The sequence below is a fragment of the Leopardus geoffroyi genome, chromosome E3 (assembly GCF_018350155.1).
Source record: "Leopardus geoffroyi isolate Oge1 chromosome E3, O.geoffroyi_Oge1_pat1.0, whole genome shotgun sequence".
Lineage (NCBI taxonomy): Eukaryota > Metazoa > Chordata > Mammalia > Carnivora > Felidae > Leopardus > Leopardus geoffroyi.
Genome location: NC_059340.1, coordinates 25,180,723 through 25,194,602, shown reverse-complemented (window position 1 = coordinate 25,194,602; position 13,880 = coordinate 25,180,723). Strand labels below are relative to the sequence as shown.

At 41.8% G+C, this 13,880-nt stretch overlaps 1 protein-coding gene across 2 annotated transcripts in view; it reads right to left on the bottom strand.

Moving 5' to 3' along the window:
- The window catches only part of DNAH3 (dynein axonemal heavy chain 3), a 169,565-nt gene that overhangs the window by 134,629 nt on the left and 21,056 nt on the right, over window positions 1-13,880 (bottom strand). For both annotated transcript variants that reach the window (XR_006708093.1, XM_045460406.1), the window contains exons 9-14: window positions 11,359-11,484; window positions 9,996-10,191; window positions 8,140-8,319; window positions 3,209-3,345; window positions 873-978; window positions 511-689 (exon numbers count right to left, since the gene is read on the bottom strand). Coding sequence is in view for 1 of the 2 variants with exons in the window: in XM_045460406.1 (XP_045316362.1) it covers window positions 511-689; window positions 873-978; window positions 3,209-3,345; window positions 8,140-8,319; window positions 9,996-10,191; window positions 11,359-11,484 (924 nt within the window). In the remaining variant the exon portion in view is untranslated. The remainder of the gene's footprint in view (window positions 1-510; window positions 690-872; window positions 979-3,208; window positions 3,346-8,139; window positions 8,320-9,995; window positions 10,192-11,358; window positions 11,485-13,880) is intronic.

Sequence of the window (13,880 nt, the reverse complement as noted above, 5' to 3'; positions counted from 1 at the left end):
GCTTCTATTCCTTAGAACCAAAAACGTTTGGACTAATATATAGTCATCAGTGAAATGAAGGTATGACATAGAGCTTAATTAAGACCAAATGACAGAATCCTCAGATCTGTACAGCAGAAGCCTGCATAGGAGTGGTTCTAGGGGGGTGCCTGTAAGCACCCTGTGTCTCTGAAAATGTACTACATGGCCAGGGAGAGGACCTCTGATGGCCAAACCCAAGAGGCAGCATCTCCCTGATGGTGCCTCCAAGGAAGCAAACACTGAGAGATCAGAGATGGATAGCTGCAGGATGCTTTCCACACTCCTGTTCCAAGCCCCATGTAGTTTTTTCCCTACTGATCACCTTCTAGCCTGAACCTGAATTCCCTGCCACCCTCACTCTGGGGGCAAAAACAACTTGAGCTAGAAATTCTGTCTGGTCATTAATAGAAGGTGCAAGTTTTGTCCACTTTTCTATCCTCCCGTTCATGCCAAATACTGTTGCTACTTCTCTACCCACAATCACGATACCTGGTATTGGTGTGCCGGTTTACATCCACTTGGAATTGAATCAGACGGTCTTTCAAATTTTGGGCTCGCTCACACAGGTCATAATTCAGGGTCATGGTGTCAAGGCAGAACATGGCCAAAGGCACGGTAATGTGCATGGAGGCAATTTCATTTCTCCGCTTTTTTATGCTACTGATCCTCTGTAGAAAGGAGCACAGTCAGTAGCTTGATTTGCCTTTAGCCTCCCTGCTTTTGCCCCAGCCTCACCCCCAGCCAACCCAGTCCAATGTTGAGCACAGCACAATGTATTGAAATACACTGACTACTCATTGGACTGTCTGCAGCACACATCTCCAAGATATATATCAAATTACTTTCCCTACCGTCACAAAATCCTCGATATCATGATTTTCTTTCAGGAACGCAGTGATGCTTTGTTCAGCCGTGTTATCCAATAAGTCATCATATTTTTTGTATACATTTAAGTATCTTCCATAATCGAAGAGTGTAAAATCAGGCAAGCAAATACAGGTCACCAAGTCAGATTAGGCAGAGGGGAAAATGAAGACATAAATATAGTAAAAATTAGCCCTAGCCAGGAAAGGAAAATATAACGTTGCAAAAGGTACAGTGAACTGGGAATTCAGAACTTTGGCTTCAAACTCCAATCTTGCCACTTCTTAGCTATATGAACTTAGACAAAATATTTCTCTTTTTTTCCAAATATCAGTATCTTTAAAGTAGAAATAGTAACACCTCATAGGATTGCTGTAAAGCTTACCTACAATAATATACATATAAAGCAATGAATGCTTTGCCCAACATATTAGCTCCTATCCTTTCTTCCAGTTCTAAAACCCTATGTCTAAATTTTAAGATGAAAATTTGGAACTAATGAACCTAACATCTATGGGATAAATTTAGTTTTCTGCTCTGTCATATCATGCAAAAATAGCTGGACAGTTTCTCCCAAATTGGAGGAGGATGTGTTTGGGATGTTCTGACTTAAAATACGTTTGAATTAAGCATGCCTGGCTCACAAAGTCAGTAGAACGTGTGACTCTGGATCTTGGGGTTGTGAGTTTGAGTACCACATTAGATGTAGGGATAACTTAAAAATAAGACCTTTTTAAAAAAAGTTTGAATTAAAATAAGAAGGTATTAAGTAAGCAGAATTAATTTTTGGGCCACAGTGGTATACTTCCAAGAGTTGGCCAACACTTCAGAGATTCTAAATGTTTATTATTTTTACTTATTTTGAGGAGAGAGGAGGAGGAGCAGAGAGAGAGAGGAAGAGAGAGAAAATCCCAAGCAGGCTCCATGCTGTCAGTGCAGAGCCCGACACAGGGCTCGAACTCACAAATTGTGAAATCATGCGCTGAGCTGAAATCAAGAGTCGGACGTTTAATAAGCCACCCAGGTGCCCAACACTTCAGAGATTCTAAAACTGAGATACAATCTGAGGAGCAGTCAGTCCAAAGCTGCCAGTCCAGAAAGACAAACTGTGTCAGACTCCAAGAACAGGGAGAACAGAGGTTTCAAATAGATGTCCCCAAATCAAACTCATAAGGGCAGAGCTTCCAAATCTGAATTTATGATTCTCAGACTAGATCAGAAGTAGTTCTCAACTGAGGGCGATTTGACCACTCAGGGGGCATTTGGCCATGTCTGGGGATGATTTTGGTTGTGAGAAGATGGGTATAGGCCAGGGATGATGCTAAACATCCTACCATGCACAGCAGCTCCTCACAATACAGGATTTTCTGGTCTAAAATGTTGACAGAGCTGCAGTCAGGAAATCCATATATCCTGGTTTTCCTGGGACAGCTTAGATTTACACTTGTTGTACCATGGTAATTGTTAATACCTCTTCACTCTCAAAGTGTCTCAGTTTGGAAGCAGTATTATATAAATGATCACCCTAAACTAGGGACTGCTCACATGAGCAACTGTGAGATATTCTATAGTATGATGATTTTAAGTTTATTTATTTTGAGATAAAAGGAAGGGGGAGGGGGAGGGGGAGAGAGAGAGAGAGAGAGAGAGAGAAAGAGAAAGAATTCCAAGCAGGCTCTGCACTGTCAGTGCAGAGCCCAATACGGGGCTCAAACCCATGAACCGTGAGATTATGACCTGAGCTGAAACCAAGAGTCAGACCCTTAACCGACTGAGCCATCCAGGTGCCCCCCTACAGTACAATGATTAAGGAGCATTCAGATAACTTGTCCTCAATTTCCTTTAATTCCTAAGTCCAAAAGCTCTGAAAACAGAAAGCTGCTTCAGAATTCATTTGATAGCAAAAGCTGGTGTAAACCGATGTGAGGCTACTTGTGTGAATAGTCATATTTTTCACTCCAGAAATATCAATAGATTTAATGAAGGGGTGCGACCTGAGATCTTGCTGAAGCTGCATCATAATATCTGAAATATGCATTATGTTACTTTGCTAAAATCCAGCAATTTCTAAATGCCAAAACTTATCTGGCCTTGCAGCTTTCAGATAGTGGAGGCACACCTGTAATTGAATTCTGGTTATTTATTTGCTGTATAACATTGGGAAAGTTTCCTCATCTGTAAGATGGGGATAAATAGTAATTCCAATGTAAGTGTTGGCTGTTCTTACTATAGATGTGTTTTGGGTGCATGGGAACAGCAATTATTTATTTGATGACAAACAAACCGATGCCAAAATGGCTAAGTTACAACTAAACCCACTTACTTGCGGGGGCCGACTTGATTTTTCTGAAATACCTCGAAGGTTTGATTCACAAAATCAGAAACCAGTTTTTCTTCAGGGTTAATGGTTCCAAGAATCAGATTGTATCCTTTCAACTCCGGGAACAGGATAGATTCCACCTAAAGGATTAGAAACCACTTTTATGTAGTGACACATCCACAAGACACAGGAAGGGAGATGGTACCAAAAGGTAAAATCTTCTGCAGTGGACTCCCTTCCAGAGACACCAGTTGCATTGACACTTGTTTCCCCTTGGATAGTGCCAGGATCACCCTCCTGGTCCCTTTACCTCTATCCTCTCTTCTCTCCCTCTTGGGTTACTCATCTTTCTCTGCCCCTTTCAAGTCTCCTGTCCCTGGAGAGTCCCCTGGGCCTCTATTTAGATGTTAAGTTTCCCTGCTTAAAGCTCACATTCTGAACTCTTCCCACTCAGCACAACTGTAATGAAATAATGTATAATGAGCCGTTTTAGGTTTGTCATGGGATATAAATACCATGAGGGCCTGGATCGTGTCTGACTTCTTCACTATTGTGAAGAGTTCAACAAGAGCTTGGCACATAGTGGGGCGCCTGTGTGGCTCAGTCGATTGAGCGTCTGACTTCGGCTCAGGTCATGATCTCACAGTTTGTGGGTTCCAGCCGTGTGTTGGGCTCTGTGCTGACAGCTTAGAGTCTGGTGCCTGCTTCAGATTCTGTGTCTTCCTCTCTCTGCCCCTCCCCCACTCAGGCACACTCTCTCTCTCTCTCTCTCTCTTAAAAATAAACATTAAAAAAAATTTTTTTAAAGAGCTTGGCACATAGTAAGTGCTCAGTAAATATGGTGTGACTGAATGAGTATCATAGTGGTGGCTCCCTGTCCCCCTGATCAGCTTTTACTAATGAAGTAATTGGAGACATGGGTTCTAAATCTGATTCTGCTGCTAATTGACCATGTGACCTGAGCTAAGCTACTTCTCTCTGAACTTCCATTTTCTCCCCTGAAGAAAAGGAGAGACACTAGATTCTTCTCTCAGATCAGAGGGGGAAAAAAGTCTATAGCTAGAACAGTATCTTTTCTGATAATTCAAGTACTCCTTTTTTTTAAAGTTTATTTATTTTTGAGAGAGAGAGAACATGAGTAGGGGAGGGGCAGAGAGAGAGGGAGAGAATCCCAAGCAGGTTCCACACTGTCAGTGCAGAACCTGATGTGAGGCTTGATCTCAAGAATTGTCAGATCATGACCTGAGCTGAAATCATGAGTTGGAGTCTTAACCGAATGAGTCACTCAGGCGCCCCAAGTACTCCAACTTCTAAATGGCATGTGTGTATCCCTGGGAAATGTTCTCACTTGCATGATTCAAGAAGACTGCCAAGTCCGTGCTGGGTACCCAATGCCCTCCCTAAGAAAGCTTATGGTGATGGGTCCCAGAAAAGACTGTCAGAGTGCCCTACTTGGTTACAGCAATTATACACCATGGATGAGAATACACTGATTTAGAAAGAGGGAAAGCCCAGTGCAAATGGTCTGTATCCTCCTTCTTTGGACAATTCCAAGGTTTTTAAGCCAGCAGAGGAACAAACAGCTTCTTTGCTGTGGCCATGCTACAGACAGTGGAGGAGTGATCCTTCTCCAAGGAGATGGCGGATAGGGCATTGGTCAAGCATATGGATTAAATGATTTAGGGAGGGGTGCCTGGGTGGCTCAGTTAAACGTCCAATTTCAGCTCAGGACATGATCTCACAGTTTGGAAGTTCGAGCCCTGTGTCAGACTCTCTGCTGTCAGTGCAGAGCCCGCTTCTGATCCTGTCTCCCCCTCTCTCTGCCTGTCTCTCTCTCTCTCTCAAAAATAAACATTACAAAAAAAAAAAAAGATATGGTTTAGGGACACACAACTGGTACATCCAGGCCACTCAACAGATCACATGTGGACAGCATAAGGGATTGTTTCTTGAGAAGTCTTCAGTCAAAAGAGGAAGTAATGCCTTTTATTGCCCTTCAAATGTGGCAGGTTCTCCCATGCTCCGTAGTAGTCTGTAAAACTGAGCTGAGATCAATGGTGACCTTCCCAGGTAATCACTCTTACTATCTTCTTATCTCCATGGCTCTCTGATCCCTGACTTCCTGGTCTCGTCATAACCCTCAGTGCTTATGCCTGCACACTTCTCCAAGTTTGGGATTTCCGTGGCACTCTGAGTGAGAAAAGTCTCCCATCAGGGAGACTCCATAGTAATGTGTGTGTGTGTCTGTGTGTGTATTCCTGATTACGAAAGTAATGTCTTGACATGGCTGCTAATGCTGATTTTTTTCCTTACTGCATTTTTAGTTTTAGAAAACCCTTCCTTATTTCACCCCACCTCATTTTATTTATGCCGCTCATTCACCTCTTTTCATTTCAATCAGTATTACAACATCTATGTCTTAATTTTTTTGCCAAGACAAATACTTTCTAATATGTACTTTCCTTTCCTTTAGTAACTTTCTCATAGGTAGGCTTCCCTTCTATACCTTGAAACTTATTTTCAAAACTTCATGCTGACATTTTTCCCAACTTAAAAAAATTTATGTTTAAGGGAACTTGTGTGGCTTGTTTGGTAGGGCATGTAACTCTTGGTCTCAGGACAGTGATTTTGAGCCCTACATTGGGTGTAAAGATTACTTTAAAATAAAACTTCCAAAATAAATAAAATGAGGGACACCTGGGTGGCTCAGTCAGTTAAGCATTCATCTCTTAATTTTGGCTCAGGTCATGATCTCACAGTTTGTCAGTTTGAGCTCCACGTCGGACTCTGCCCAGACAGTATGGACCCTGCCTGGGATTCTCTCTCTCTCTCTCAAAATAAATAAACACTTAAAAAATAAAAATAAATGAAATAAAATAATATTTATGTTCAACCATAAAAAAGGCAGGAAAGGTAGGGATTAGGGGTAATGTCCGTCTGTTGCAGTTCTTAGATATACTTATTAGATACTCAACCTGAGGGGCTATTCTTTTAAAGTTTCAATACCCAGTTCATGAGGCACCTGGGGCACCAGTTCATGGGGCACTCAGTTTCAATACCCAGTTCATGGGGCACCCAGTCACTGTTTCAAAAACAATAAATTATGTTTCATAAATAAATAAATAAAACACATAAATAAGTTGTGTTTCAAAAACAATAAACATTAAAAAAATTTAAGTTTTGGGGTGCCTGGGTGACTCAGTCAGTTAAGCGTCCAACTTTGGCTCAGGTCATGATCTCACGGTTCATGGGTTCAAGCCCTGTGTCGGGCTCTGTGCTGACAGCTCAGAGCCTGGAGCCTGCTTCAGATTCTGTATCTCCCTCTCTCTGCCCCTCCCCTGATCGTGCTCTGTATCTCTCTGTCTCTCAAAAATGAATAAATATTAAAAAACTAAAAAAAAAAAAAAATTTAAGTTTCAATACCCAGTTCAGAGACAGAATCGTGTGAGGAGTTTGACACAGGAGCCAGTGCTGTGGGCATGTCTAGATAGAGAATGCTGAGACTGGGCTGCTTTTTCTCACAGTCTGATAAAGTCATTGGCATTCACTTGGGCCTAGCTTTCAAACCTGGTACACACTATAACCTGTGACTACATCTTCTTGCCATGGGAATCCACTAAATTCCACCACCCCTGCTGGGTGTTTGCAGGAGCGACCACATGAGCCCTTGGCTCTCCCGGTCCAGCTGCTTGCAAACATTGCTAATCAAGATCAGTGAAAGAGAACTTGAGTGGTATGTATTTTATCTGTCCCCAAGCCCCACACTTATCCTTCCAAATTACAGGGTCTTCTCTTTCATTTCCTTTCTAGGGATATCGATTGTAGGAGAGTTGCCCACTATTTCTTTCCCTTCCACACACCCAGTTTTCTTGTTAACTAGGCTTGGTTGGGTTCGAAACCCCAAATTTAGAGTTATCTGGTGAAATCGACTAGAGCATTTTGGCCTCACATGCTTCCCTACAACACCAAACTCTACTCTTGAGCTCTTGGAACCCTCTAAGCATAGGACTGCAAAGAAAAGAGTACTTAAGAGTACCTAAGCATCACACATAATGCCTGGGCAATGAGGGAGGGGGAGAAAAATAGAGAAAAACACCCCACGGTTCCCTTTCATGTGTGGTTCTGGACACTGGCCTTCTTGCCACTTCAGCCACCCAGAGGGAGTACAGAGTACAGAAGAGTCACACTCATGTGGGTGATCCTGCCCAGCACTAAAAGTCTGCTACGTGTCTGGAATATGATTACCAATCCCACCCTGGAAAGGAAGCTGGAAAGGTCTTGGATCAGGAAGAGAAGCTTCAATCTCTCCCCTTGATGTCTTCAGTGGTTAAACAAATGGAACTTCAAGAACTAAATTAGTTATCATTTCATGAAGATTCTTGGTGAGTTCATGGCGTTGCTCCAACGTGGATTGTCAACCCAAGTTGGTTACAGCTTGGGACACATCTGTCCCTTTGAAGTTGGTGTCATGTTGAGGAAAAGGGGAACTCTACTTGCCGGCAAAATAATTCTTAAAAAATTTTTTTTAATGTTTATTTTGAGAGAGACAGAGAGACAGCATGCATGCAAGCAGGGAAGGGGCAGATAGGGGGATAGAGGATCCGAAGTGGGCTCTGTACTCACAGCAGAGCTGGACGCGGAGCTTGAACTCATGAACCATGAGATCATGACCTGAGCTGAAGTTGGACGCTTACCGGACTGAGCCACCCAGGCGCCCCATTAATGCTTGTATTAGAAGCACAATTCTCTAATGCGTGGACATTTCTTTATGGCCCAAATCGTCTGTCTGCGGTCACGGGAGGCATACTCAGGATTGAGCTCTCAAAATAAAAACTCTTCTGACTACCTTGTACAAACAGTCACTTTAAATATTCGATTTAAATATTTTATTCGATAAGTAAATAAAACTATAAATGAGTAAGTCAGTACTATACCTTGGGGATCTCCCTAGAGTTTTTAATAATTTCCAAGAAAGAATTGTGTATTAATTCCCAGCAGTCATCAAAAGATGGATTAAAGATGATAATGGGTTCATGGACTTCAAGTTTGATCATGATTAGCTGAGGTATGAAGAACTCCATCTCTTGGTAGGGCTCCTTGTAATCATTCCCATCCTTCAGGAGATATAAGATATGGCAGCTGTCACAAGATGGGCCCTTCCAGAATCAAAGGAGTGATTTTTACCCATTCACAGTATTACATGAATACCAGAAAAGGAAATGCAGGGTACCAGGCACTGTTCATGTTCACATAAGGTCTGGGTATGGCTTAGCCCACCCTGAGCTTATCCACTCCCCCATTCCAGAAGTTTTAATTCAGTATATTTTCTTTGCTTAGATATTCCTGCATTAATTATTTCCAAATCCTTCCCACCCTTCAAAATTCAGCTCAAAAGCCCCTGCTCTAGGAAGCTTCTCTGTTCTCTAGCAAGATATAATCTCTTTCCCTTCTGAACTTATGTGTTTCTATTTCCTTCATGCTATTTTAGCTTTCTCTGTTGCAGAGATTTATAGGTACATCTTATTTTCTCTACTCTAACCTCAAGGGCAGGATCTGTCTGAACCCTGTACTTCCTCTGAAATCTCCAAGGTAGCATTTAATACATAGCTGATGCTCAATAAAAATCTGTTGACAGAATCCAAAAGCATAAATAGTTATCTATATACCTCAAATGGAGCTAATGAGTGTATAGTCTATTTTAAACACTCAAAATGTCAACACTCCTACAACAGAAATATTGGCATGGAGATATCTACAATTCCCTATAAGGGTACTAATAGGAGATACCTCTCATAAACTACCCTACCTAATGAAATTGTCACAGGGTAGCTGGAAAGTATTTGCCTAAGTCAGTGATGTTAGACATCTCTAGATCTGTTTAAGGATGATTGATAAACATTTGCTGAACAGCTACCATGTATCAAATACCCATAAATCTCCCCTTCTTTCAGACATATAAAGATTTAACTTTTCCCTTTGTGGGGAATTTTAGAGTGGGATTTGTTCCACATCTGAGCCTCTTCTGCTTTAGCAAAGTGGATGATTACAGTGACATCTATTGATTGGTCCTTGTTACAAAGCTAACATCACAGTCTAAATTCAGCAACATTGGCTTCTATACTTTTTTTGAGCAAAAGGACAATTGTTCATCTTTACTTCATTTGTAAAAATACTTAGAACTTAACCTTTTATAACCAGGCAATTATATATTTTCATTACTCCTTTTTAAGGTAAAATGTGCACGTGGCATAAAATGTAAACAAATCTTCCTTGGTCCATAGGTTATCTAAGTTTAGGGGATGCTATGATCTTTTGAAATCCAAGGCTTAGTGTTTTTAGCTTTTATTTTGACTTCACTGAAGTAGTTTCATGAAGAAAGTTATTAATTAGGTCAACAAAGCCTTTTGTTTTCAGAGATGCCCCTTCAAAGACCAAAGAACCAAAAGCCAATGTTTGCAATGATACACACAACACTCCCTAAATATCAAGCCAAAGATTGATAACAAAATTTTTTCAACTCCTTCCTTCACAGAGGATGAAAAAGTGACCCCATTCCCTCTTATAGGAGGTATGAATTCCATTTTATTCTATCTTCTTTCAATTTTTGTAACAACTTCTCCACTTCTGGAGATCTTTGGCAATTTAGTATAGGCAATTACCTCAGGAAAGCTTGCTGTGACTCACAAAACTCATTTTCATGAACTAATGTAGCCGAAGACCTACATGATGGAATTCTGATTCTGTCTTGGTTGTTTCCCCTCAAAGGGCCTACTGCTGGTCCCCTACATACCTTGTGTATCATGAAAAAGGAGACGAGGTCCTCGAGAGACTTAATGACCAAGTCCCTCAGCTGGAGGGACATAAAGGAAGCAACAGAAGCAAAATATTCCTCAATGTTATGAGAGGAGTCATAGTCACTCTTGGGAGCAAAATGGACCCACTGCTCCTTCTGTGAGATAAACAGCTGGGCACAAGTGGGGATCCACCTGTGAAAAAAGAAGGGCAGAGAAGTAAGAAGCTCTTCTGAGCTCAGAGAAATCCTATCAGATGTTCCCCACTCTCTGTAACAAGGAAGTTGGCTCATTCCCCACTAAGCAGCTTTCCAAATCGGTACTTTCATATCCCTGGCCACCTCCCCTGCCAACACCTTTTTCCTGGAAAGAAAGTAGTAAGATTTGAATTGAGAGACTATTCATCCAAAGGCACAAGGGATGCTGGTGGCATGTCCTGCTCAAAGAGTCTCTAGTTTCTTCACTATAATCAGAGATTGGGGTGAAGGGGCATAAAGAAATGGAATGTTCTGTCCAACTTCTCTCCCTGGCAAATGCCTGGCCTCTGATTCAGACTTTATAGGGGGTAAGTGAGGAAGAGGAGAAAAAGAAGAAAACTTAAGAGAAACTCCAGTGTGGTGATAGTTGCTCAGAAGTTGAGAGTGAAAATAAGAAAAGAAAAAGAAAAAATGTATGTCTCATTGTTCTTTCTTCCTAGTTCCCCCAATTTTTAATTCCCAGTGGGAACCACTGGCCTTTTCATCCTATCACATCTCTTTTATGATTGCTAGGAAGGTGCTACTCTAACAATCAGAGAAGTACTAGTAACAGCCAGAGTTGTAAAGACAATAATTATCATATTTATCAAGCAGCTACTACGTGCTATGGCATATACATTTTCTCTGATAATAAAAACCCACTGGTAGGTATTACCACCATCATTTTACATAAGGGGGCTTCTCTAGCTCTGGACGTCATCCTCCATGCATTTGCAAAGGGAAAAGGAATAGTCTAAGTGACTGAAAACTCTCTAACGCTGGAATCTTGCAGCTGTTTATCTGGGCCACCTGAACACAAGTTATTCAAACTCAAGTCATGTAACTTAGCAAGACCTCACAGATTTCAGAGGGAGGGTAAGGAAGTGGTAGCCCAACAAAGAATGGTAATGAGAGTTTCAAAAAGGCAGAGGGAGAACAGGAATGAGGGTTGAAGCATGGACCTGGGGAGACACAAATACTGGTGGGATGGAATGTAGAAGGAAAGGGACAGAGAAAGATGTCAGTGAGAAGTCAGCAAACTGCAACCTCCAGGCTGGGAACCAGTTTTCCCTCCTGAGAGTTTATGATGTTGTGACAAGGTCCCATTCTGAGGCCAGATACTGACTTGTTGAGAAGAATTTGGCGTGCTTCCATGCAGTGTTTCTGGATCACATCCCAGTACTCATGAGGCTGCAAAGGCAATTTTCCTGCCAGTAATTCTGCTGTTCGAACAAACCTGAGGTCTTTAAATCTGCCAAAAGAGAGGGAGAACCATCCTGGGTTGAGAAGACAATAATGAATTCTCGAGGATGGGTTCAAAGGGCACACATCCTCACTTTTCTTATCTTTTTGTTTGTTTATTTTGAGAGGGAGAGAGAGAGAGAGAGAGTGTGCAAGTGCAAGTGAGTAGAGAAGGGGAAGAGAGAGGGAGAGAGAGAATCCCAAGCAGGTTCCGTGCTCAGTGTGAAGCCTGATGTGGGGCTCAAACTCACGAACTGTGAGATCAGGACCTGAGCCGAAATCAAGAGTCAGACACTTAAACAACTGAGGCACCCAGGTGCCCCATCCTCACTTTTCAATGAGAGTAAAACCATTTATATTTGAAAAATATGAAAGTCTGAGGAGGGGTAGATAGTCCACAAGAACCTTGCAAAGAGTAGATAGATGAGCCAACTGAATAGGTGTTTGCTGAGCCTTCCTATCTGTCCTGCTCCAAATAACCCATCTGAGGAGTGAGGTTTCGGCAGCAACCTGGTTATTTGCCTGCCTGGGAACTGGGATATCAAATGGACAAATCAAAGTTCTTTACAACAGCAAAGACAGAGAAGACAGGTCAAGCGAAACACCACCTTCATGATCAAGTGGGTTCCATCTAATCCTCAACGTGGCCCCTGGATAAGCTACTCAGGACAACTTGGAGGACTGCTTTGGTCTAAACAAACAAAAAAACCCTTCAGACCTACTACCCCTGATGGCTGGCAGACTCACCAAGATATGCACAGCATACCTTGGCACAGTCCCTCACACAATGCAGGCATGCAATATTTGTTGAATGAATACACGAATCTCCTTCCACCTTCTCCTGTGAGGCTCTTATCTTCTCCTATTTCTCTCAGATCAATGGATGTGTTGCCCTTTACCACATTCCCCGAGGCCTCTTTTAGCTCAGAGGGACACCATATCTCTTCCTGATATCTATTCCACTCATTTATAAATCACTCTTGATTTTTTTTAATGTTTATTTATTTTTGACAGAGAAACAGAGGATGAGTGGGGAAGGGCAGAGAAAGAGGGAGACACAGAATCTGAAGCAGGCTCCAGGCTCTGAGCTGTCAGCATAGAGCCCGACTCGGGGCTCGAAACTCACTGACCGTGAGATCGTGACCTGAGCTGCAGTTAGACGCTCAACCGACTGAGCCACCCAGGCACCCCTATAACTCATTCTTTTAAATAATCACTGCCTTTCACTTCCTCAATTAGACCTTTGCTCACTTTCTTAGCTCATCTCATGTCTTGCTTCTCATTTTCATTATCCACTGTAATGACCTCTTGGGCACTTTTCTCACCTTTCTTAAATCCCACAGCCTACATTTCTATTCCTCCTTGGTGTAGGTGGTGAACTTGGTCCCCATCTTGTCTGGCCAGTCACAAAGCACTGTTAGGGAAGGACAGAATCTGAGACCTCCCTCATCACACCTTTGATATCCAACCTGAGTATGGCCCTTGTCACCACTTGGTAATTATGCTACTTATCTTTAATTCAGTCCTAACAAACTTCCGACAATGGCTTTTTAGACCACAACCCTGTTTGAGCCCCCAGGTCCTTTACCCTTTGCCAGCCACTAGGTGACTTCTTAGAATTTTTAAAATTAATCACGCAGGCCATAAAGAAGAGCAGTCTGTATCATTTCCTTAACAAATCTTTCTCATTGTTGTTTTTTTTTTTTTTTTGGTTCAGCTGACAAAGAGCTTCTAAATGGCTTTGTTTGTCTTTGTTGCCTGCGTAACCTTTAGGAAACCCCTAAAAGCAGGCGGTAAGAATTCTTTCTTTTCAGAAGCTATGGGTTCAATAATTTGCCATCTTCACTACACGATCCTATTAAATGCACATGTACATCTTTTTGGCTTTGAGCATTTAGCAATTTACCATCCCTAAGACTGACCTCTTTTGTTAATTTCTAGGTTATTTTTTGAGGCCATAAACATGCTTATAATTAAAGCAGCACCTTCATTTATTGAACAGCTATATGCCAAAACTGTTCTAAGCAATTCATCCAACAACCCATGAGGTAACTGTTATTATTCTCATTTCACATATAAAAAAATAGAGGCCTAGAGAGATTAAGTTCCCCCAAATCACACTGTTTGTTATTAACAGAGAGAGAATCAGAATGTAGGCAGTGTAGTTTTGGAGCCCATACTATAAATTATTACCCTATATGCTTCTGCCTCATTAGAAAATGACTGTTTCTTTTCAGAATCCTGAGTGGCACCTCCAATGACTTAGAAAACTGAATACAGTCCAAAGAAGGGAATGTGCTTATTTAACATTGGTGGGCTCCATGCTAGCTTGACTTCCCCTTCCATTCCTTTCTAAAATATAAGTAAAACAAAGAATGTGATAAACAAGGAAGTTCTCCAGGTAAC